The sequence below is a fragment of the Hyla sarda genome, chromosome 1 (genome assembly GCF_029499605.1).
Source record: "Hyla sarda isolate aHylSar1 chromosome 1, aHylSar1.hap1, whole genome shotgun sequence".
NCBI classification, from domain to species: domain Eukaryota; kingdom Metazoa; phylum Chordata; class Amphibia; order Anura; family Hylidae; genus Hyla; species Hyla sarda.
This window is the reverse complement of record NC_079189.1, coordinates 235,385,630-235,408,086: the sequence shown is the minus strand read 5'-3', so window position 1 is coordinate 235,408,086 and position 22,457 is coordinate 235,385,630. Positions and strand designations below refer to the sequence as shown.

The 22,457-nt window shown below is 41.2% G+C and overlaps 1 protein-coding gene and 1 long non-coding RNA gene across 5 annotated transcripts in view; one reads left to right on the top strand and one right to left on the bottom strand.

The window, feature by feature from the left end:
- The window catches only part of SLC20A2 (solute carrier family 20 member 2), a 66,068-nt gene that overhangs the window by 3,382 nt on the left and 40,229 nt on the right, over positions 1-22,457 (bottom strand). For 2 of the 3 annotated variants that reach the window (XM_056568957.1, XM_056568959.1), the window contains exons 5-10: positions 19,152-19,248; positions 12,850-12,969; positions 9,445-9,642; positions 5,672-6,260; positions 4,726-4,911; positions 2,374-2,458 (exon numbers count right to left, since the gene is read on the bottom strand). In XM_056568957.1, coding sequence (XP_056424932.1) covers positions 2,374-2,458; positions 4,726-4,911; positions 5,672-6,260; positions 9,445-9,642; positions 12,850-12,969; positions 19,152-19,248 — 1,275 coding nt within the window. Of the gene's footprint in view, positions 1-1,817; positions 1,903-2,373; positions 2,459-4,725; positions 4,912-5,671; positions 6,261-9,444; positions 9,643-12,849; positions 12,970-19,151; positions 19,249-22,457 lie in introns of all 3 variants that reach the window. The other variant, XM_056568965.1, reaches the window with a different exon arrangement.
- The window catches only part of LOC130366652 (uncharacterized), a 33,199-nt gene that overhangs the window by 6,783 nt on the left and 3,959 nt on the right, over positions 1-22,457 (top strand). Inside the window, exons 2-4 of one of the 2 annotated variants that reach the window (XR_008891909.1) lie at positions 2,797-2,864; positions 18,876-18,947; positions 19,200-19,264. This is a non-coding gene — a long non-coding RNA (uncharacterized LOC130366652). Of the gene's footprint in view, positions 1-2,374; positions 2,865-18,875; positions 18,948-19,199; positions 19,265-22,457 lie in introns of those variants that run through there. The other variant, XR_008891908.1, reaches the window with a different exon arrangement.

The following is a 22,457-nucleotide window of genomic DNA, read 5'->3' as shown; positions in this document are numbered from 1 at the left end:
ATATATAAAAGATGTAACAGATTATCTGGTAAGTTAAATGTTGGTAGTAAAACAATGAATAGTTATATTACTGTGTTTCACACTACAGCTGCAATACCAATGTGTATGCAAATGAAAATCAAGTTCTGAAATAAAGTGATGTTCAGAGTCTACTGATCTAATGATCTCATGTTGAGAGCAGTGATATCAACTAAACATTTAAAGGGTTTCTCAGGGATGAGAAAAACATAGGCGCTTCCTTCCAAAAACAGCACCACACCTGTCGGTTGTGTGTGGTCTTTCAGCTCATCTACATGTACATCAATGGAACTGGGCTAAAACACCACACAAAAACTGAAGGCCAAGAGTGGTTCAGTTTCAGGAAGAAAGCAGCTAGGTTTTTTTTCTAATCCTGGAAAATCCTACTAAGCATTTGTTAGATGTTAATAATGGAAAGGAAAAGAAGCAGTTATGGGGTGAATAAGTGACATGAGAAGCAGTAATCCAGCAATCTGAGGAGAACTAATCATTCATCTCTTTGGCTTCAGTCTTTTACATTGTTTTGTAAAGTGTGCCATGCAATAGCTCAAGAATGGAAGTCAACCACACGCGTGAAGGTAGACACCAACAAACACAGCTGCTGTGACTCAATATATCAAAGTGGAAAACTGACCATCCAAGGAAATGGTTTGAAGGGGATTTTAGACCTTTTAGAAAGCCCCAGTATAACATGCATATGGATAGGGACATTTACCGGTTGCACACTTCGATTGCTTGCTGCATGGTGACATGTGACCTTCATAGCCATGTAAAGTAAACCAGTGGAGGGCAAAGAACTGCTGGTCAGAGAGGACCAGACGACAGTTTTTATTTCTTTAAATTGTTTAAACCAGATGCTTGTCAGAATAAGGTCTTTCAAAATGGGAGAAGCCCTTTTAAACATACAAACGTACCTGCGAAACTGCAAGACCCTTGAAACTTAAAGGGGTATTCTGTTGGGATTAAATCAGAGCTACATAAATCCCATGACCAAATTTATGTAATTCACTTGTATTTAAAAAACTCAAGGCTTTCAGTAATCCCCCACCAGAAGCTGTGTACACCCTAAGCTTTTCCTCCTGTGTGTAGTCCCAGCAGCTTGCTCTGCTAGCTCCTTCTTACTTTTTGGGCCCAACATGGCAGATTTAGCTCATGAGGCTCATCTTGTTTAGTGAGGTTGCATTAAGCTGAGCTTGGGGAGCTGAATCTGTGGCATGTTGGACCCAGAAAGGGAGGGGATGCTAGCAAAGAATACTGGTGGAAAAACACATAGGCGGAAAAGAGCAGCTTCTGGTGGTGGGAGACTAAGTAAAATGATCTGAGAACACCTGGAATTTTTCAAATACCAGTATATTACATTATTATGTAATGTTGGGTATGGAACTTATTTATCTGTTCATCTCATCGGAATACAGCTTGTACTTCATAAAAATATGCAGCAGTGCTAACAGTGTTTTTTTGTTTTAAGCTGGTTCCTTCCATTGAATGCATAGGGCCACTAATGAAAAATGTCATGGTCACTTTGATGCATTGTAAAAGAAAATTTTTGTATATAAATGTAACATAACTGAAGTCAAACAGGATTAGCCTATAGCAGTGTACCCAACCAGGGTGCCTCCAGATGTTGCAAATCTACAACTCCCAGCATGCCTGGACAGCCTTTGGCCATCCAGGCATTCTGGGAGTTGTAGTTTTGCAACACCTGGAGGCACCCTGGTTGGGTACACTGATCTATAGCATCATGTTCTGATTATGGAACATAAAGACAATTTTCTATTTTACCACCGCAAACCCAATACCTTGCAATGAGTGGAGCTTATGGGTATACCAACATTAGAGGCTAATAGTACAGTTAGCCCACACATTACTTCAATGCAAAATCCACTGTAGGGGAAAAATAACAGAAGACAGTTTCAAGGGTGAAAGATATTTGCTTGAAAACCACATGCCGTGCATAAACAGAGGAGAGTGGATGGCAGATGACCGGAAAAGATGAGGCTCTGCGAGTGACCTGCTTAAGATCAATTTTTAGTGGCACAAGTGGACCTATCCCTAGCCAGAAGGTGCTGAGTTATATGCAAACCAGTGTATAGGTTAAGAATGGTTTATTTTAAATACATGTGTAAACCAATGTCATGTGCAAAGGATAAACAGGGTCACAAGTATCTCAGAACACACTGTTCTCCTTTTGTAATAATAGGGCTCCAATCCCTTCTTGTATGTAGTGCGACACAAGGCTGTTATAGAACAGACATTGTTGTTGAACACGTCTCCTGTGCCAGTAAACATTGATCTGAACCAAAGGTAAAGCAAATGGATAGCCTTGACTACCCCAGTCACATGCAAAGAGCATACCTTGCAGTGTGTGGTACTGATAGGGAGTCCAATATTTGAAGCTACCACAACTGTGAACGCCGAAGCCAACTCAATAGTGAATCCACTGCAGGAAGCATAAGAAAACACTTGACAGTCACATTTTGTTTGCATTACTGTCGCCCATCATAGCAGGCAAGACAAACATTTTAACTGGAATAACTTTCAATGTCTGCTTCAGTGAAAATAGAACAGCAGACTGCATGCAATCACATGCTCCAAGACAGGACTGAGAAACATCTAGGCCTTTTAATCACAAGATTAAGACTGACAAATAAGATGGGCAACACAAAACCTACGCTCTTAGGGGTAAACTGTATGTTGACCACCTTAAAGTCAATGTGTATCATGTCATGTTCCAGTGGGTAGATCTACACAGTGACTGACAACTATTGTTTGTTGCAGTCGTATAGAGAAGACTGTCAATCACTAAGTAAGACTGCCCACTGGACTCCAAAGGAAAGAAAAAGAAGGTATGTAAATAAAATACATCCTATCCAAGAGCTTTTCTACAAAATAATATGTCAATCTGCTCATCTCTGGTGGCTCTATAAATTATGTTCATGTTCAATGAGTTCATTGTATTCTTGACTGTTACTATTAGCCAAAACATATATATTATGAGGACAACCTAAGCTGCCTGTACAAAGATGACATCAGGTGACCAATCCGCTTTTAGGGTACATTCACACATACAGGATCTGCTGCAGGTTTGATGCTGTGTTCCTTTGAAGACATTTGTCACTATTGTTCTTCTGTGCAAATGTATATTTAAAAAAATAAAAATAAATCTAATTTATTTGTTAGTGCTCACCTTTTAAGAGAAATGCAAATTATGGAATATCCAAATACCAACACAGGTAAACCTATGCTCAGGTGTCAAAAGTAATAACATACCTGTGATTTTAGGGGAAATAAATCTAAACTTCTGCATGTAAACCTGCTTCTTCAGACTCTCTTCGATGAAGCATAGTCCCAATGTTTAACAAAAGGTGTACAAACAATGTACAAACAATATGCACACGGAAAAACATTTAAAGAAGCAATCTGGGAAATTATTATTATTATTTTTTTTGCTTTTAATGTGCTATTAATAGGCTATTAGAAAACAACGTAGAGCACTCGGCTGTCTTTGGTTATGGAGATCGTGGGGTTTCCCACTGGTGAGACCCCCATGATCAGACACCTATCCCCTATCCTATGGATAGGCAATACATTTTAAAACTGAGGACATTACTAATCTAAGGCTAGGGATATGTGACCTGACAAACCTAGTGCAGAGAATGCATTTGTTTGGCCCATTGAGTTCCCTAGTAACCAGACTAAAAGATAAAGTCAGCTAATATATCAAAAGCTAAATCCGTATTCTGTCAGCATAGAAGGAAAAGAAAGGTTTGACGCCATGCCATTTCTAACATGTGGTTGTGGTAGTAGGCAGTATTTTTGACCCACAGCTTATTGCACAAAGTGCAGTTTTTGCTGTGTGTGAACACGACTGCAGACTTTTGTAAAAATAAAAATATGGTTCAGTAACTCCTTAAACGATTATTTCATAGCCATAAATGGCCCTGTCTAGGAGATCTGAAAAGAGCAGGAGGGACGAGCAGTAACTCATTATCTGGACCTAAGTGACCTGACTTTATTGTGGGAAACCCCCCTTAATATGCAACACAAAGAAAAAACGTAAGCGGTTAGAGATGGGAGGAGGAAACATCATCACACAATGGATTGCCTTAGTAATAACAGAGCACATTTTGCATTCATGTTTTATGCAAAGGTAAATACATTGGTTCAGGCACCTAGCTATAACATGAAATATAAATTATGGTAATGCAAAATTGTTTATATCTATTAAACAGATTGTTGGGAGTTTCAGAATTTATCCTAACACCAGTAAATGCTAGAGGATAAAAAAGAAGCATAACTAATCTGTTAAATATCTAGCTACACTGACTCCCACGCTGACTCAGGCAGTACTGACATGATCTATATCTACTTGACTGCTGCAGCCAATCTCTAGCCTCAGCCCTGGTGTACTGCTATATACATGCTAACATTAATTCTAGGCCAGCCACTGGCTTCAGTGGGAAAGTGCTGAAAAATGAAGACTGAAGGGGACCAACACAGCAGTAATGAATTTAACATGCTTATTTTCATTTATTATAACACTTACTGCTGTTAGGATAATTTCTGAAACTTCTGTACAACCCCTTCAATGTAACCTTGAAATATTTTGTTTTTCTTCTTTTTTTCCTTCTTAAATAAAACCCCGCACCATAATTGCAAAATGGCTCAGTAGTATTTACATTAAGGAATACTAAACAAGTACATCACCTGGATGGTGTAATTGGGGTTAGGTCTTTGCCCATAGTTTGGATCACTCTTCTACCCCATACCCAAAGGCCAGTGCAGATACCCACTCCTCCATACAAAAGCAACCACACTGGTGTTGAAGCTTCCTGCATTACTCCTCCTTGCTGGTAAATCAACCACAGAGCAACTAGAGGTCCAATGGCGTTACTGTAAAGAAAGGTAATTATTAAAACAACACAGATTAATGCTTGAGATAATAATAATAAAAAAAACAATATAAAGCAGATGAGACCCAACTATGATCAACTGTGCAGAGTAACACTTATACTGCACAATGTTTTTGCCGCTAATACTCTATTTTAATCCTTCACCATTTTTAATATCTGTGTTTGTGGTTTATTGTTTATATCAAGAGGTTGAAAACCTGTACATACAAAATGCTCTCATAGCTGAGAGGTAGATACCGTGCTATCCAGTGTGGACATTCTGGTGAGCTTAAAGGGGTACTCCACTGGAAAACATTTTCTATTAAATCAACTGGTGTCAGAAAGTTAAACAGAATTGTAAATTACTTCTATTAAAAAATCTTAATCCTTCCAGTACTTATCAGTTGCTGTATACTACAGAGGAAGTCGAGTTGTTCTTTTCTGTCTGACCACAGTGCTCTTTGCTGACACCTCTGTCCCTGTCAGGAACTGTCCAGAGCAGGAGAGGTTTGTTATGGGCTTCTACTCTTGACAGTTTCTGACATGGTCAGAGATGTCAGTGTGAATTAGCCAAAACATAGTCACAAGTAGACTACATTCAGTTTTTCAGAGCACATGGCTACACCATATATATTTACCTTTTTGATGGTATTTCAACATATACTGGTGGTGGGATGAGAGGGGCACAGCAAAAACATGATACAAATGGTGCCTAGCAGCAGTATATAAAAGAGGTCACTTCACAAAGCAGTGTCTCTCACCTGACATCATTCCCTCCATGAGCAAATGATCCAAAGCAGGCTGTCAAAATCTGTAGGAAGTGGAAAAGCAAGTGGACTGCTGACTTGTCTTTTTCTTCTTTGTCCTCTTCCAAAGAGTCATCCTGAGGGGGATTTGGATCAGCTAGTTCTGTAGCAAGCTTCATCTCTATGCCACCTTCGTCTGCCTCAATTTCTGCTTCTGCTACAGCATTGCAGTAACTGGAGTAGCTGTCATACCGTATACGTTTTTTGGAGTAAGACACAGTATCCCCAACTAACTTTTCACTGTCCTCTGCAGTTGCGCTATCAGATGCTTTAAATGTTGAGTGAACAGGCATCCCGCAAATAGCAGCTGTATAACATGTGTAGCTGTTGTTGCGTCTCAACACCCTGTAGTTGTTGTCATGAGGTCGATCATCAGTCACTCTATCCAAGTGTATTTTGTGTAACAAATCCTTGTACAGCCCTGAGTCCTTGTGTACTGTATGATACACATGAACATCACTCTTCATGTTGTGGCCTTCAAAACTAAATGTACCATTAGAAATTGGAGATCTAACTGAGCCATTTGTCATTGAAGCAGCTCTTCCTGTATAAAGATAATATTGTGCAATAGCTTTAGACTATATGTACTCACACATAAATAAATATAAACAACACAAAAAAGTTTAAATCATTAAAAGATAAGTAAGCATTAATAATGACAAATTTAGCACAGTTTTTGCAAAATGAACTTTAAGTTGTATACAACGCAAATCATGACATTATCTTTCACACAATACAAATTTTGTTTTGATAGTTACATAAGGTTGAAAAAAGACCAGAGTCCATCAAGTTCAACCTATAACCCTATTGAGTCCCTACTGAGTTGATCCAGAGGAAGGCAATAAAACACTCATACTAGAGGTAATAATTCCTTCCCGACTCCAAATATGGCAGTCAGAATAAATCCCTGGATCAACGTTCTGTCCCTATAAATCTAGTATACATAACCTGTAATGTTATTACTCTCCAAAAATGCATCCAGGCCCCTTTTAAATTCTTTTACAGAGTTCCCCATGACCTCCTCCTCAGGCAGAGAATTCCACAATCTTGCTGCTCTTACAGTAAACAACCCCCGTCTGTGCTGGTGTAGAAACCTTCTTTCCTCTAAACGTAGAGGATGCCCCCTTGTTATAGATACAGTTCTGGGTATAAATAGATCATGGGAGAGATCTCTGTACTGTCCCCTGATATATTTATACATAGTTATTAGGTTTCCCCTAAGCCTTCTTTTTTCTAAACTAAATAACCCTAATTCTGATCATCTTTCTGGGTACTGTAGTCCTTCCATTCCCCGTATTACCCTGGTTGCCCGTCTTTGAACCCTCTCCAGCTCCACTATATCTTTCTTGTACACTGGTGCCCAGTACTGTACACAGTATTCTATGTGTGATCTGACTAGTGATTTGTACAGTGGTAGATTTCCTTGTCGTGGGCATCTATGCCCCTATTGATGCACCCCATGATTTTATTTGCCTTGGCAGCAGCTGCCCGACACTGGTCACTACAGCTACATTTACTGTCAACTAAGACTCCTAAGTCTTCTTCCATGGGAAGGAATGGCTTCAAGGAAGAGATCCGGCTCACATGGCGCTGACCGACCAGAACACAGGGGGAGGATACAAATGGACTTTGATAACCAAGATGTAACGTGTTTTGCTGGGAATGAGCAGCTTCCTCAGGCAGCTGAGGAAGCTGTGCATGCGCAGAGAAACGCATTACATCTTGGTTATCAAAGTCCATTTGTATCCTCCCCCGTATCCTGGTCAGTAATCGCAGTGTGAGCCGTATCTCTTCCTTGAAGCCATTCCTTCCCATTGCACCTGTCGTTATTACCGGAGGGCTGCAGATGACCAACTATTCATTGTGTCTTTATCATTGTTGTGGGTGAGCAGTCATTTATTTCCTATTTCACACTGGGTACCAACAATATTACCCTACGGAGTGCTTGTTTTTCTACTTCTAAAGTCCTTTTCCATGTCAGTTGTCCTGAGTGTGGTCCCATATATTACGGCCTGGATGTTTCCTGGATATGTCAGAGACATAGCACAAGCTTTGAGTAGTCATGGTCTGAGTGTCTAAACTCTGACTGATCAGTAAAACGAGCCGGGAGACACTCAGTGCCTTCTTTAACGACTCTGTGTCACGTGACCAAGATGGTCTTTATGCAAGTCTGAGGGATCGTCTAGCTCACATAGACACAGAGCAGGGAGAGACGTGTGCTTGTACTAGTGATCTGTTGGGGTCTGAACATTGGGACATGTTACACAAAAAAAAAAAAAAAAATACTTCAAATCTAATCAGAAACCAAAAGAACAAAAAGGGAATTTTAGCAAAGCAGTATATTAAAAGATATAAGGTTTATTGATATACATAAAAACAAAAAAAACAAACAAACATATATGTAAAGAGGAAACATCAAAAAAGCGGCATCACTGGACTTATTGAAAAAGATCTTAGTATAACAATGGGAGAGGTAGGTACGTGTATGAGGTAGAAAAATTGACAATATAGTAGCTAAAGGCACTTGTAAAAGGTTAGAGCTGTGAAAAAGTTGCATACAATATAAAGTGTCATGTGCTACATGTCATAATAGTAAGAAAGACAATGCAAATACAAAGTAAAGATAGCAAAAAAAACCGGAATACCTACACACTACACAAGTGGTATAAGTCCGGGATGACGCTACTCCAACGCGCATTTCGGCACATGACCTTCGTTTTTCTTTTTTATGTATATCAATAAACCTTATATATTTTAATATACAGGAAGGAATAAAGGAAATCTGTCATCAGAATCACCCGCACTAAACCTGTTACACAGGCTTGTAGTGCGGGTGATCCTGATTAAAACGCTTCTTACCTCATTAAAAACTGTGCAGCGGTTCGCCAGATATCTTCATTTTTAGTTATATGGTATTCCCAGGCTTGGGACTCAGTGGGAGGTCCGTAGCATCAGCACGGACTCGCTTACGTCATTTTCGCCGGGCAGAGCGGCTGACCGGCTCATGAATATTCATGGCTGCCTCATCGCAGTCTTCCTCCTGGTGTAGGTCACGTGGGTAGCGCCGCGCGCCGTACACCCGGAAGCGGCATTCTCCTGCATCTATCTATGCAGGAGAACGCCGCTTCCGGGTGTACGGCGCGTGGCAGCCATGAGGCAGGATGGATATTTATGAGGCAGCCATGAATATTCATGAGCCGGGCAGCCACTCCGCCCGGCGAAAATGATATAAGCGAGTCCGTGCTGATGCTGCGGACCTCCCACTGAGTCCCAAGCCTGGGAATACCATATAACTAAAAATGAAGATATCTGGCGAACCGCTGCACAGTTTTTAATGAGGTAAGAAGCAATTTAATCAGGATCACCCGCACTACAAGCCTGTGTAACAGGTTCAGTGCGGGTGATTCTGATGACAGATTTCCTTTAAACATATAGCATAAACTTCATCTTACAATGCTATTTTTTGGTTTTCCTTAGAACCATTTTGGTTGCAGTCTGTTTCACTGAAGGGTACACAAATTTAATCTTCCTAACGGAGCTCTAACTATATGTCTCACTGCATTTTCTATTAAACTCAAAACACATAGGATCACTTTGACAGGAGTTAACCAATCTCTGCTTGTAAAATGTATATGAAATCTCAAAATGTCATCCGCACAGTTTTTCTTCCTGCTCTCTGAAAGACAGTAACAGGCAACAAGCAAAATAAAAATGGTGTTAAGACATACCATATGGTACCCTTGTACTTCCATTTGTTACAGACTCTGATACAATCGCAGCTTCAGTGGCAGTGCTAGTAAGAGGCACCACACTTTCATCATTCCCCTTTGCACCAGGCAACTCTTTGAAGACAGCAACATCTTCATCTTGAATTTTATCAAGGCTTTCCTCTGATATTCGCGACAGTGCTTCTTTCTTTAATCGACCTACATAAACACCAAGTACGAAATCCTTCATCTTACAAGAACTTTCACACATACCAATGGTTCTTGTCACTCATATTGCTTTTTCAGAAGCAAAGAAAAAAAATCCAAAATGTTGAACCTATTTAAAGCTAGTTTATGACCTTGTATATGCTATTCAAGGCATCGTGTTGTAATATAGAACATCACAACTATGTTACATGCTAATTGTCTAAATGACCTAGCAATGATAAGCCTTTTAACTATTTTGTCAAGCACAGGTAAATACAAATGAGAATAAATAAGATTTAAGTTTAAGCGACACACAGCTTTCTAAAGGCCCTTGTACACTAGCTGATTATCAGGCAAATGAGCATTTGTTGGTTGGATCTTTTGCGCTGCCATTTAAATTATCGCTACCGGCTGCACTTTGCCCTTTGTAAAGCTGGTGATGTGGAGCTAACAGTGATAAATCTAATGGGCTGCACGAACAATCCTCAATAAATAAATTGCCTTCAGGGCTTTTGCCCCTCAGGGACTAGTTCCCTTTACTAGGGATACCCTTCTAAAACTTCACTTTTATTTTCTCTATTTCAATATTCAAAGGTGCAATGAACAAAAAATGCAAAAAGTGTATTAAAACTACAAAACAGTGGTGGAGGTTCTCAACTTAGGTTCTCGGTATATCATTCCTTGGAATATATGTAAGGAACCCCTTATTGGTAGGTATTCTTAAGGGACACTGATCCTGGTCCTCTTTAATTCTATAGTTCCTTGCTCCCTCTCTCCTTCCATCTACTGTTTGCTAGTTAAAATTTAGTACATTATAGCATCCCCCCGACGTTTCGCTGATCATGACCAGCTTTATCAAGGAGTCGGATACTAATGCATTAAGTTGGTCACGATCGGCAAAATACCTACCAATAAGGGGTTCCTTAACCCCTTAAGGACCGGAGGTTTTTCCGTTTTTGCATTTTCGTTTTTTGCTCCTTGCCTTTAAAAAATCATAACTCTTTCAAATTTACACCTAAAAATCCATATGATGGCTTATTTTTTGCGCCACCAATTCTACTTTGTAATGACGTCAGTCATTTTGCCCAAAAATCTATGGTGAAGCGGGAAAAAAAATCATTGTGCGACAAAATTTAAAAAAAAACGCTGTTTTGTAACTTTTGGGGGCTTCCGTTTCTACGTAGTACATTTTACGGTAAAAATGACACCTGATATGTATTCTGTAGGTCCATACGATTAAAATGATACCCTACTTATATAGGTTTGATTTTGTCGGACTTCTGGAAAAAATCATAACTACATGCAGGAAAATTAATACGTTTAAAATTGTCATCTTCTGACCCCTATAACTTTTTTATTTTTCCGTGTATGGGGCGGTATGAGGGCTCATTTTTTGCGCCGTGATCTGAAGTTTTTAACGGTACCATTTTTGCATTGATAGGACTTATTGATCGCTTTTTATTCATTTTTTCATGATATAAAAAGTGACCAAAAATGCACTATTTTGGACTTTGGAATTTTTTTGCGCGCACGCCATTGACCGTGCGGTTTAATTAACGATATATTTTTATAATTCGGACATTTCCGCACGCGGCGATACCATTTATGTTTATTTTTATTTTTATTTACACTGTGTTTTTTCTTTTATGGGAAAAGGGGGGTGATTCAAACTTTTAATAGGGAAGGGGTTAAATGATGTTTATTCACTTTTTTTTGCACTTTTTTTTTGCAGTGTTATAGGTCCCATAGGGACCTATAACACTGCACACACTGATCTTTTACATTGATCACTGGTTTCTCATAAGAAACCAGTGATCGATGATTCTGCCGCATGACTGCTCATGCCTGGATCTCAGGCACTGAGCTGTCATTCGGCGATCGGACAGCGAGGAGGCAGGTAGGGGCCCTCCCGCTGTCCTGTCAGCTGTTCGGGATGCCGCGATTTCACCGCGGCTATCCCGAACAGCCCACTGAGCTAGCCGGCATGCTTTCGGTTTCACTTTAGACGCGGCGTTCAACTTTGAACGCCGCGTCTAAAGGGTTAATAGCGCGCGGCACAGCGATCAATGCCGCGCGCTATTAGCCACGGGTCCCGGCCGTTGTTAGAGGCCGGGCCCGAACCGCTATGACGCGGGGCCACGCCGTGGCCCCGCGTTATAGATCGGGAGTGGACACATGACGTTCCAGTACGTCATGTGTCCTTAAGGGGTTAAATATATAAAAGTAATGATATACCAAGAACCTAAGGAGAGAACCTCCACCACTGTTTTGTAGTTATAATACAATTTTTGCATTTTTGGTTTATTGCACCTTTCAATATTTTAAAAGAGAAAATAAAAGTAAAGTTTTAGCAGGGTATCCCTAGTAAAGGGAACTAGTCCCTGAGGGGCGAAAGCCATGAAGGGAATTGATTTATTAAGTTCACAAATACCCTGGGTACCCTATGGGAGATTGGATTGTGTTATATTGCATGAACAATCCGGCAATCATTGGTATTGCCTAGCCACAGCAAATGGACGCTGATCAGCGAGAACTGTGCTTGTTGTTGCTTGTCTCCCATCTGCCTATCTAAACAGATCAAATCAAACAGATATAAATGGGCTGTCCCACAATTACAGCAAATACTTATTTTCTTGTTTAGATTGTGTAAATTATTTTTCAATTGAAATCATAAAAAAAATAAAAGAATGCTCCAGTGTCTACGTATAACTGCTACATACTAGTTGAAGCCCCCTACTGTTCTTCCTATTCTATTTTAGAACGACCCCTTAATTAATCTGAGCCTCCAGTCACACTTATTCATTAGCTCAGTCAGACTAACTGGATCCTCTAGTCCACATGCAAGTCATTCCTACTACTGTGCAGGCCAACCAGTAGGAATCAGCACATCACAAGCACTTGATATATTAGGTGGACATTCTAAGAAAGAATTAAAAGTGCACCAAGGGGTACTATAATGAATATGTAAAAGTCATATCATGATGCAAAAGCATTCAATTAAAATTTTATATTTTGTGTGATCTAAATCTATACACTAGGAGACCTCAGTACTTTAATAATGATAACCAGCTGCACAACGCAACATGAGAGAAATGGCATGAAACACACCTTAAGAGTACAATGAATACTTAAGAATTCAGGAATTTGAGGGTAGGCATTTTCATACAGAAACAATATTATGAATATCTTTTGTATAAACACTTAAGAAATAAAACATACTTGCTATTTTCTTTTTCATCCATGGGCAAACAAAAAACCACACTAACAGACCAAATAAAATGGCAACGCCTAATGATATTAACACAGTGCCCCACACAGGAAAGTTCTGAAGTCCTAGCACTGAAAAGAAGAAATCAAAACATTACATAACACAGATCAGACTGATATTGCAACACTTATGCATACATTTCTTATACACATAAAAAGTCAGAACAAGAAAACAAACATTGTTTATGCAATCACTAAATACATACAGTATCTATACATCTATCTTGTGAAAAACAAAATATTATTGCAATAACAAAATTATAGGTGTGCCTAAAGGAAATGTGTCATCATAAAATGGCCTCTTGTTTAAAGGGGTACTCCGGTGGATTTTTTAAATATTTTTTTTAAATCAACTGGTGCCAGAAAGATTTGTAAATGACTTCTATTAAAATATTTACCCTTCCAGTACTTTTTAACAGCTGTATGCTACAGAGGAAATTCTTTACTTTTTGAATTTCTTTTTTGTCTTGTCCACAGTGCTCTCTGCTGACACCTCTGTCCCTGTCAGGAATTTGTCCGGAGCAGGAGAAAATCCCCATAGCAAACCTATGCTGCTCTGGACAGTTCCTGACACGGACAAAGGTGTCAGCAGAGAGCACTGTGGACAACATAAAAAAGAAATTAAAAAAGAAAACAATTTCCTCTGTAGTATTGGGAAGGTTATTTCTCATTTTTCACTTTTTTTTATCTATATTATAAAATAATCCTTAAATCTTGCAGTTTTAGTCTGGCTTATAAGCTCTAAAACTAAGCATGACTTACTGCTCTGTCTGTGATAAGGAGGAGGCTGCTAGAAAGTGATCAGTACAGCATTAAAGTGAATGGTGACAGCTGTATATTGTGTAGAGAACAAAATAGATTAACTCACAGCTCACATCCGTGAGTATTAGCAACAACAGCATGGCGTTAAAGCAGGACCACTCTGAGGATTCCTCCTGTGCTCTACCACCCCCCCGTGGAATGACCTTTGAGCATGTCCAGTAACATTTAGCATTGATGTGAATGGGACAGCGCCTGTCTATTTGTGGCCTAATGCAATGGGGCTTGCTGTAAAACTTCTCTCTTAAATTCTGTTATAAGCAGCTCAGGGTAGCTGCACAAATAATAATAAATAAAAAAAAAAATTGTAATATATATATATTACAATCAGGACATGGAAGATTAGAAAAAAGAAAAACATTTTCTTTGAATAAATTCTAGTAGGAAGGCTGTCTTCCTCCCTGTGCTACATGAATGCAGCAGCCAGATGAATGGAGTTGGATGCTGTAACTGCCATAGATATAAAGGATTTATATCACCGGCAAAGAAAGTAATTTAGTCAAGAGAATCTGAAGTCTGAGTAGATGAAGGGATGACCAAAACAAAATCAAATAAAAAAGTTTTTTTTGACAGAAAGGAAGAGTGTTTTAAGCAAATTCCTGAATATGTAGGAATAAACTGACAATTGGCTGTTACCATACCCTTTAATGGGGTCTGACAGTGTACAATAATTTCTGACTAAGGAAAGATATGTAGGGACATGGGGTAATGATAATAACTGCATTGTGCCTTCCCTTCGCCCTTTGCCTGGAAATGTACAAAGAAATTAAAGGGGTATTCCAGGAAAAAAATTTTTTATATATCAACTGGCTCCAGAAAGTTAAACCTATTTGTAAATTACTTCTATTAAAAAAATCTTAATCTTTTCAGTACTTATGAGCTGCTGAAGTGGAGTTGTTAGTTTCTGTCCAGTGGCGTACCAAGGGGAAAAGGGGGGGGTGCTCTGCATATACCTATGGGGAAAGGAGGGAGAGGGGGGGGGGGGGGGTGCTCTGCATATACCTATGGCGAAGGGGGGGGAGAGGGGGTGTGTGCTCTGCATATACCTATAGGGAAGGGGGGGAGAGGGGGGGGGGGGGTGCTCTGCATATACCTATGGGCCAGGGAGGGAGAGGGGGGTGCTCTGCATATACCTATAGGGAAGGGGGGAGAGGGGGGGGATGCTCTGCATATACCTATAGGGAAGGGAGGGAGAGGGGGGTGCTCTGCACATATCTATGGGAAAGGGAGGGAGAGGGGGGTGTAGCTCTGCATATACCTATGGGGAAGGGGGGGTGTAGCTCTGCATATACCTATGGGGAAGGGGGGGGTGTAGCTCTGCATATACCTATGGGGAAGGGGGGGGGGGTGTAGCTCTGCATATACCTATTGGGAAGAGGGGGGGTGTAGCTCTTCATATACCTATGGGAAAGAGGGGGTGTAGCTCTGCATATACCTATGGGGAAGGGGGGGGGGGTGTAGCTCTGCATATACCTATGGGGAAGAGGGGGGGTGTAGCTCTGCATATACCTATGGGAAAGAGGGGGTGTAGCTCTGCATATACCTATGGGAAAGAGGGTGGGGTGTAGCTCTGCATATACCTATGGGGAAGTGGGGGGGCGTAGCTCTGCATATACCTATGGGAAAGAGGGTGGGGTGTAGCTCTGCATATACCTAAGGGAAAGGGGGGGGTGTAGCTCTGCATATACCTATGGGAAAGAGGGGGGGTGTAGCTCATCATATACCTATGGGAAAGAGGGGGGGTAACCTGCATATATCTACAGGAAAGAGGGGGGTGTAGCTCTGCATATGCCTATGGGAAAGAGGGGGGGGAGTGTAACTCTGCATATACTTATGGGAAAGAGGGGGTGGGGTAGCTCTGCATATACCTATGGGAAAGAGGGGGTGGGGGGTGTAGCTCTGCATATACCTATGGGAAAGAGGGGGGGTGTAACTCTGCATATACCTATGGGAAAGAGGGGGTGTAGCGTAGCTCTGCATATACCTATGGGAAAGAGAGGGGGGTGTAACTCTGCATATACCTATGGGAAAGAGGGGGGGGGTGTAACTCTGCATATACCTATGGGAAAGAGGGAGTTACCTGGCTACCTACCTACCTACCTGCCCTTTTACTGTGCAGGACATCAAGGAGGGCATTATTACAGTTTGTGGGCCTATAGATGGAAAGATTGTGTAGAGGAGGGCACTGAATATATGCAGTCTGACATGTTTTTCCTGCAGATGTTAAGAGATCCACATGGCGGTCTTATCCGGACAGGGAAGAAAAGGAAAGAGGACGCAGCTGATCAGAAAAGACGTAATTGTGAGTCCCAAAATGTAACTGTAATCACTTATATGGTATATACATCCTGTGTACAGCTGATATCTACCGCCATATGGTCCTGTATATAATCACATATTGTATACAGATCCTTTATAGTATAGTGGTCTGTATATAGTGGTTTTATTCAGTACAGTATGGCGGTATTATCCAGTTATTGTGTGGTGGTATATATTTACTCCTTGTATACCAGTATTATTGGTCATGGAAATTTACCTACGTTAAAGTGTTTCTTATATAAACATATATACATTTTAATTTGTGTGTGGGAATTGGGTGGAATAAGAGCATGGCAGAAGATTGACGAGCTGCAGAGCCTAGCAGGGGCCCTCGCCTTTTTTTTGGTCCAGGGGCCCCGAGTGTTGTCAGTCCGCCCCTGGGGAAGGGAGGGTGTGTAATTAAGGGGGGGTGCGTGTGTGTGTGTGTGTGTGGGGGGGGGTGCCAAACAAAGGGTCCGCCCCGGGTGCCAAATGCTCTAGGTACGCCCCTGTTTCTGTCAAAGTGCTCTCTGATGACACCTGTCTCAGGAACTGTCCAGAGTAGAAGCAAATCCCCATAGCAAACCTCTTCTACTCTGTGCAGTTCCCGAGACAAGCAGAGATGTCAGCAGAGAGCACTGTTGCCAGACAGAAAAAAACAACTCAACTTCAGCAGCTGAAAATTATTGGAAGGATTACATTTTTTTTAATAGAAGTAATTTACAAACTTGTTTAACTTTCTGGAGCCAGTTAAAATATTTTTGTTCCCCTCTGGAATACCCCTTAAAGTTTTAATGAAAGGCTCTCCAGCAACATCACGCTAGCTTCAGTTAGTAATCACTATTTATCAAACAGAAGTAACTCCATTGTAGATATATATATATATATATATATATATATTGCAGCACGGGTGCAAGCAACCAAACTGTCCAGGTAAAGGACTAGGTAAGACAGGATTGGAAAAATGTTGCAGCACTCCCAAGTAGAATAAAACAAGTAGCTTCGTTCCATCAAGCAAATAAGGTGCAACGTTTCAAGCATGCTTGATAATGGCTGCACGGGCAGCCAAAACATCGCACCTTTATCGCTTACCTGGACAGTTTGGTAGTTGGCACCCGTGCTCCTTCATTGGAAGTTCTGCCCCGATTTTTTTCATGTATATATGCGCATACACACACACAGTCATGGTCGTAAATGTTGGCACCCCTGATATTTTTCTAGAAAGTGAAGTATTTCTCACAGAAAAGGATTGCATTCCCTTTGTGTGTATTGGAGTTAAACTATAAAAGGGAGGGAAAAAAAGCAAATTGGACATAATGTCACACCAAACTCCAAAAATGGTCTGGACAAAATTATTGGCATCCTTAACATAATATTTGGTTGCACACCCTTTGGAAAAAATAACTGAAATCAGTCGCTTCCTATACCCATCAATAAGCTTCTTCCACTTCTCGGCGGGAATGTTGGACCACTCTTCCTTTGCAAGCTGCTCCAGGTCTCTCTTATTGGATGGGCGCCTTTTCCCAACAGCAATTTTAAGATCTCTCCACAGGTGTTCAATGGGATTTAGATCTGGTCTCATTGCTGGCCACTTCAGAACTCTCCAGCACTTTGTTGACATCCATTTCTGGGTGCTTTTTGATGTATGTTTGGGGTCATTGTCCTGTTGGAAGACCCAAGATCCTGGATGCATACCCAGCTTTCTGACACAAAATCCGTTGGTAATCCTCAGATTTCATGACGCCTTGCACACATTCAAGGCATCTAGTGCCATAGGCAGCAAAATGACTCCAAAACATCATTGAACACCCACCATATTTCACTGTAGATACTGTGTTCTTTTCTTTGTAGGCCTCATTCCGTTTTCGGTAAACAGTAGAATGATGTGCTTTACCAAAAAGCTCTATCTTGGTCTCATCTGTCCACAATATGTTTTCCCAGAAGGATTTTGGCTTTCTCAAGTTCATTTTAGCAAAATGTAGTCTTGCTTTTTTATGTCTCTGTGTCAGCAGTGGGGTCCTCCTGGGTCTCCTGCCATAGCGTTTCATTTCATTTAAATGTAGGCGGATAGTTTGCACTGACACTGATGCTCCCTGAGCCTGCAGGACAGCTTGAATATCTTTGGAACTTGTTTGGGGCTGCTTATCCACCATCCGGACTATCCTGTGTTGACACCTTGCATCAATTTTTCTCTAACGTCCATTCCCTGAGAGCTTAGCTACAAGGCCATGTGTTGCAAACTTCTTGATAATGTTGTGCACTGTGGACAAAGGCAAATCTAGATCTCTGGAAATGGACTTGTAACCTTTAGATTGTTGATATTTTTCACAATTTTGGTTCTCAAGTCCTCAGACAGTTCTCTTCTCCTGTTTCTATTGTCCATGCTTAGTGTGGCACACACACAAATACAATGCAAAGACTAAGTGAACTTCTCTCCTTTTTATCTGCTTTCAGGGGTCATTTTTTGTATATTCTGTTACTTGCCCCAGGTGAGTTTAAAGGAGCCTCACATGCTTGAAACAATCTTACCTATCCACAATTCTGAAAGGGTGCCAATAATTTTGTCCAGCCCATTTTTGGAGTTTGGTGCGACATTATGTCCAATTAGCTTTTTTCCTGCCTTTTTTTGGTTTAGTTCCAATATACACAAAGGGAATAAACACGTGTATAGCAAAACATGTGTTACTGCAATCCTGTTCTGTGAGAAATACGTCATTTTCTTGAAAAATTTAAGGGGTGCCAATATTTACGGCCATGAATGTATGTGTGTATTGATACACCATAAATGTGAAATAAACACAGTTGCATTTCATCTCAAGAACACTGACATGTCATAATTTATGGTCTATTCACATGTACAGTATTCTGCGCCGAGAAGCAGCAGTACGGCAGAGAAAGACAGGTGCTGGACGGAGATCGCGGGGGTCCCAGCGGTGAGCCCCCCCCCCCCCACAATCACCTATCTTATCCCCTATCCCTTTAAATATTTCTAATGTCAAATTTGTTCTACAAGTATGAATATCTCATGGCTGTTTACAGGTTCCAAACAGTAAAATGTAAAACATAATTAAAATAAGTCATTATACTGATCTAAGCAGGACATTAGGTTACAAATTAAATGTGAAATTATTACTTACGTGGTGCACCAGTGTATAATATGGAAAATACATTAATCCCTATTGTAGCAGCATAAAATATTGGGAGAGCCCGTAGTCCATCAGGAACTGGATCCTCCTGCAAAAACAAAAAGGTAATTTTCTTACTGTGTAAATGAAACAATGGTTCATGTGATCTATATTGTTGATGTACACAAACATTTTTTTTCATAATCCGTTTCTATTTCTTGTTTATACATTTTTTCATGTTTCATAATTTTTGTACATTATTACAGAAGCGACCATTTTGCCTGATCTGTTTTTAACAGCATTTAGAGATCTTCTTTACAGCAGCTACATGGACATAAGTAACAATGGTCTACATCAATTATTGACATAAATGGGAGAGTTTTCTAAGCAAGTTCTGTGACCAGTCCAGAGGTCAGTTAGGAACACTACTATATTTGAAGAATGTGAGATGAAAGAAATAATTGTCTAGTATATTCTGACAGCTTTAATTTCTTTCATCAAATTTTCAATGGCTCAGAAGTTGCATACACATGGTTAGTACTTTCTTTAGTTTTCTGGCTGATGCCTTGAAATGTTTCTTCATTCACTTCCCATAATTTTCCTTCTTCATAATGCCACCTATGTTGTCAGGTGCACCAGTACCTCCTTCAGTAAAGAACCCCACAACATAATGCTGCCATCCCTGTGCTTTACAGTGTGGGTGGTGTTATTTGGCTTGGAAGTCTCCCTCTTTTTCCTACATATGTTGGCCAAACTAAAATAAATCTCTCCATAAAGTAAGATCTATGCACTTGCACACGGGGACAAACTTTAAACGTTTTGGGAGCAATGGCTCCTTCCTTTGTGGGTGACCTTTCCAGTACTAAATCGGTACTCCAGTGGAAATTTTTTTTTCTAAATCAACTGGTGCCATTAAGTTAAAGGGATTTGTAAATTACTTCTATTTTAAAATTGTAATCCTTCCAGTACTTATCAACTGCTGTATGCTCAAGAGGAAGTTAGTTTCTTTTTGAATATCTTTTTATTTTATTTATTTTTTTACCACAGTGTTCTCTGCGGACACCTCTGTCCATTTCAGGAACTGTCCAGAGCAGGAGAACATCTCCATAGCAAACCTCTCCTGCTCCAGACAGTTCCTGCCATGGACAGTGGTGTCAGCAGAGAGCACTGTCAGAAAAAAAATTCAAAACAGAAAAGAACTTCCTGTGGAGCATACAGTAGTGGATAAGTACTGAAAGAAAAAAAAAAGTTTTCCATTGGAGTACCCCTTTAAACCCTTTTAACAAAACAGGATTTAAATGTACGTCCTTGTGCGGTGGTACTTAACGCACCAGAACATACATTTACGTCCTGTACATGACCGCGAGCATCGGAGCGATGCTCGGGCCATGCGTGGCAGTTTCCGGTTGCTGATAGCAGCCAGGGACCCAACGGTAATTGCCGATATCCGCGATCACGTGGATGTCTGCCATTAACCCCTCAGATGTCGTGATCAATACAGATCACGGCATCTGCAGGAGTTCAGGCAGAAAAATGCATGATCGGATCGCCCGCATCGCCTCCGCGGCGATCCAAACATCTGTAATGACGAACTGAGGTCTCCTCACCTGCCTCCGTCCGTATCCCAGCATCTTCTGCTATGGTCTGAGATCGAGCAGACCAGAGCAGAAGATAGCCGATAACACTGATAGGCATGATAACATCCAGGCATGGTAAGAAACCTTGTTTTACACTGTGTAATGTGTTCCCACCAGTAATATACAATAAAACCTTGTGACCCACGGTGTAATCAGGAGGATCCGATTAGACGGTGGCTGGATCAGTGATTTTTGGTCACCTTCTAAAAATCATATCACTTTCAATGTTCTACCTAAAAATCCATATGAGGGCTTGTTATTTGCGCCAACAATTTTACTTTGTAATACTATTAATAATTTCACCACAAAATCTACTGCGAAACCAGAAAAAAAAATTTAGGGCCAAAATTGAAAAAAAATACAAAAAACATTTTGTCATTTTTAGCGTCTTCCGTTTCTACGCAGTGCAGTTTTCAGTAAAAATTGCACCCAATATTTATTCTGTAGGTCCATACGGCCGCAACGATACCCAATTTATGTAGGTTTGATTTTATTTTTTTACTAAAAAAAAAAAAAGATTATAAAGTACATGCACCAAAATTAATACGTTGAAAAATGTCCTCTTCTGACCCCTATAACTTTTTTATTTTTCCGTATATGGGGCGGTATGAGGACTCATTTTTTGCGCCGTGATCTGAAGTTTTTCATCGGTACCATTTTGGTTTTGATCTGACTTTTTGATCACTTTTTATAAAAAATTTTATGGTATAAAAAGTGACCAAAAAAAAAAAAACGCTGTTTTGGAATTTAACCCCTTAAGGACACATGACGTTCTCATACGTCTCCATTTCCGAGTCCTTAAGGACACATGACGTATGAGAACGTCATGTGTTTTACCGGCTCCCCGCAACCATCTGGAGCGGAGCCGGTCCCCGATGCCTGCTGAAATCGTTCAGCAGGCATCGGGGCATATCACCCAGGGGGGTCATTATGACCCCCCATGTCGGCGATGGCCGCAGATCACTGGACAATTCAGTCCAGCGATCTGCGGCGGATTCCGGGTCAATCGGGTCTCCAGTGACCCGGTGACCCGGAATTATTGGCTGATCGGGGCCGTCAGAGACGGCCCCGAACAGCCAGAGCCAGCAGGGGTGAGGTGGCACTGGTGCCACCTCACGATCGCCCTGATTCGTCGGCCGGATTACCGGCCGACCAATCAGGGAGCCTGCTGCGGGTGTCACTCCCGCAACCCGCTCCGCCCCTCTTCCGGAGGACGTGAGCGGGTGCGGGACGTGCACCCCGGGTGCTGAGGACCCCGATCCCCGGCGCCCCTGTTGGGATCGGGGCCCCAGGAGCAGCGGCGGCGGCGGAGACGACGAGGGACTGACCTGTGCGGCGAGGATCGTTGGAGGTGAGTGACAGCCTCCTGCTGTTGCTTAGCAACAGCTCCCAGCATGCAAAAAGGGCATGCTGGGAGCTGTAGTTATGCAACAGCAGGAGGCAGACCACCACAACTCCCAGCATGCCCTTATGGGCATGCTGGGACTTGTAGTTTTGCAACAGCTGGAGGCACATTCTTTCTATGGAAAAGTGTACCTTCAGCTGTTGTGTAACTACAACTCCCAGCTTGCACAATCAGCTAAAGTGCATGCTGGGAGTTGTAGTGGTGCATCTGGTGGTTGCATAACTACAACTCCCAGCATGCCCGTTGGCTGTCGGTGACTGCTGAGAGTTGTAGTTT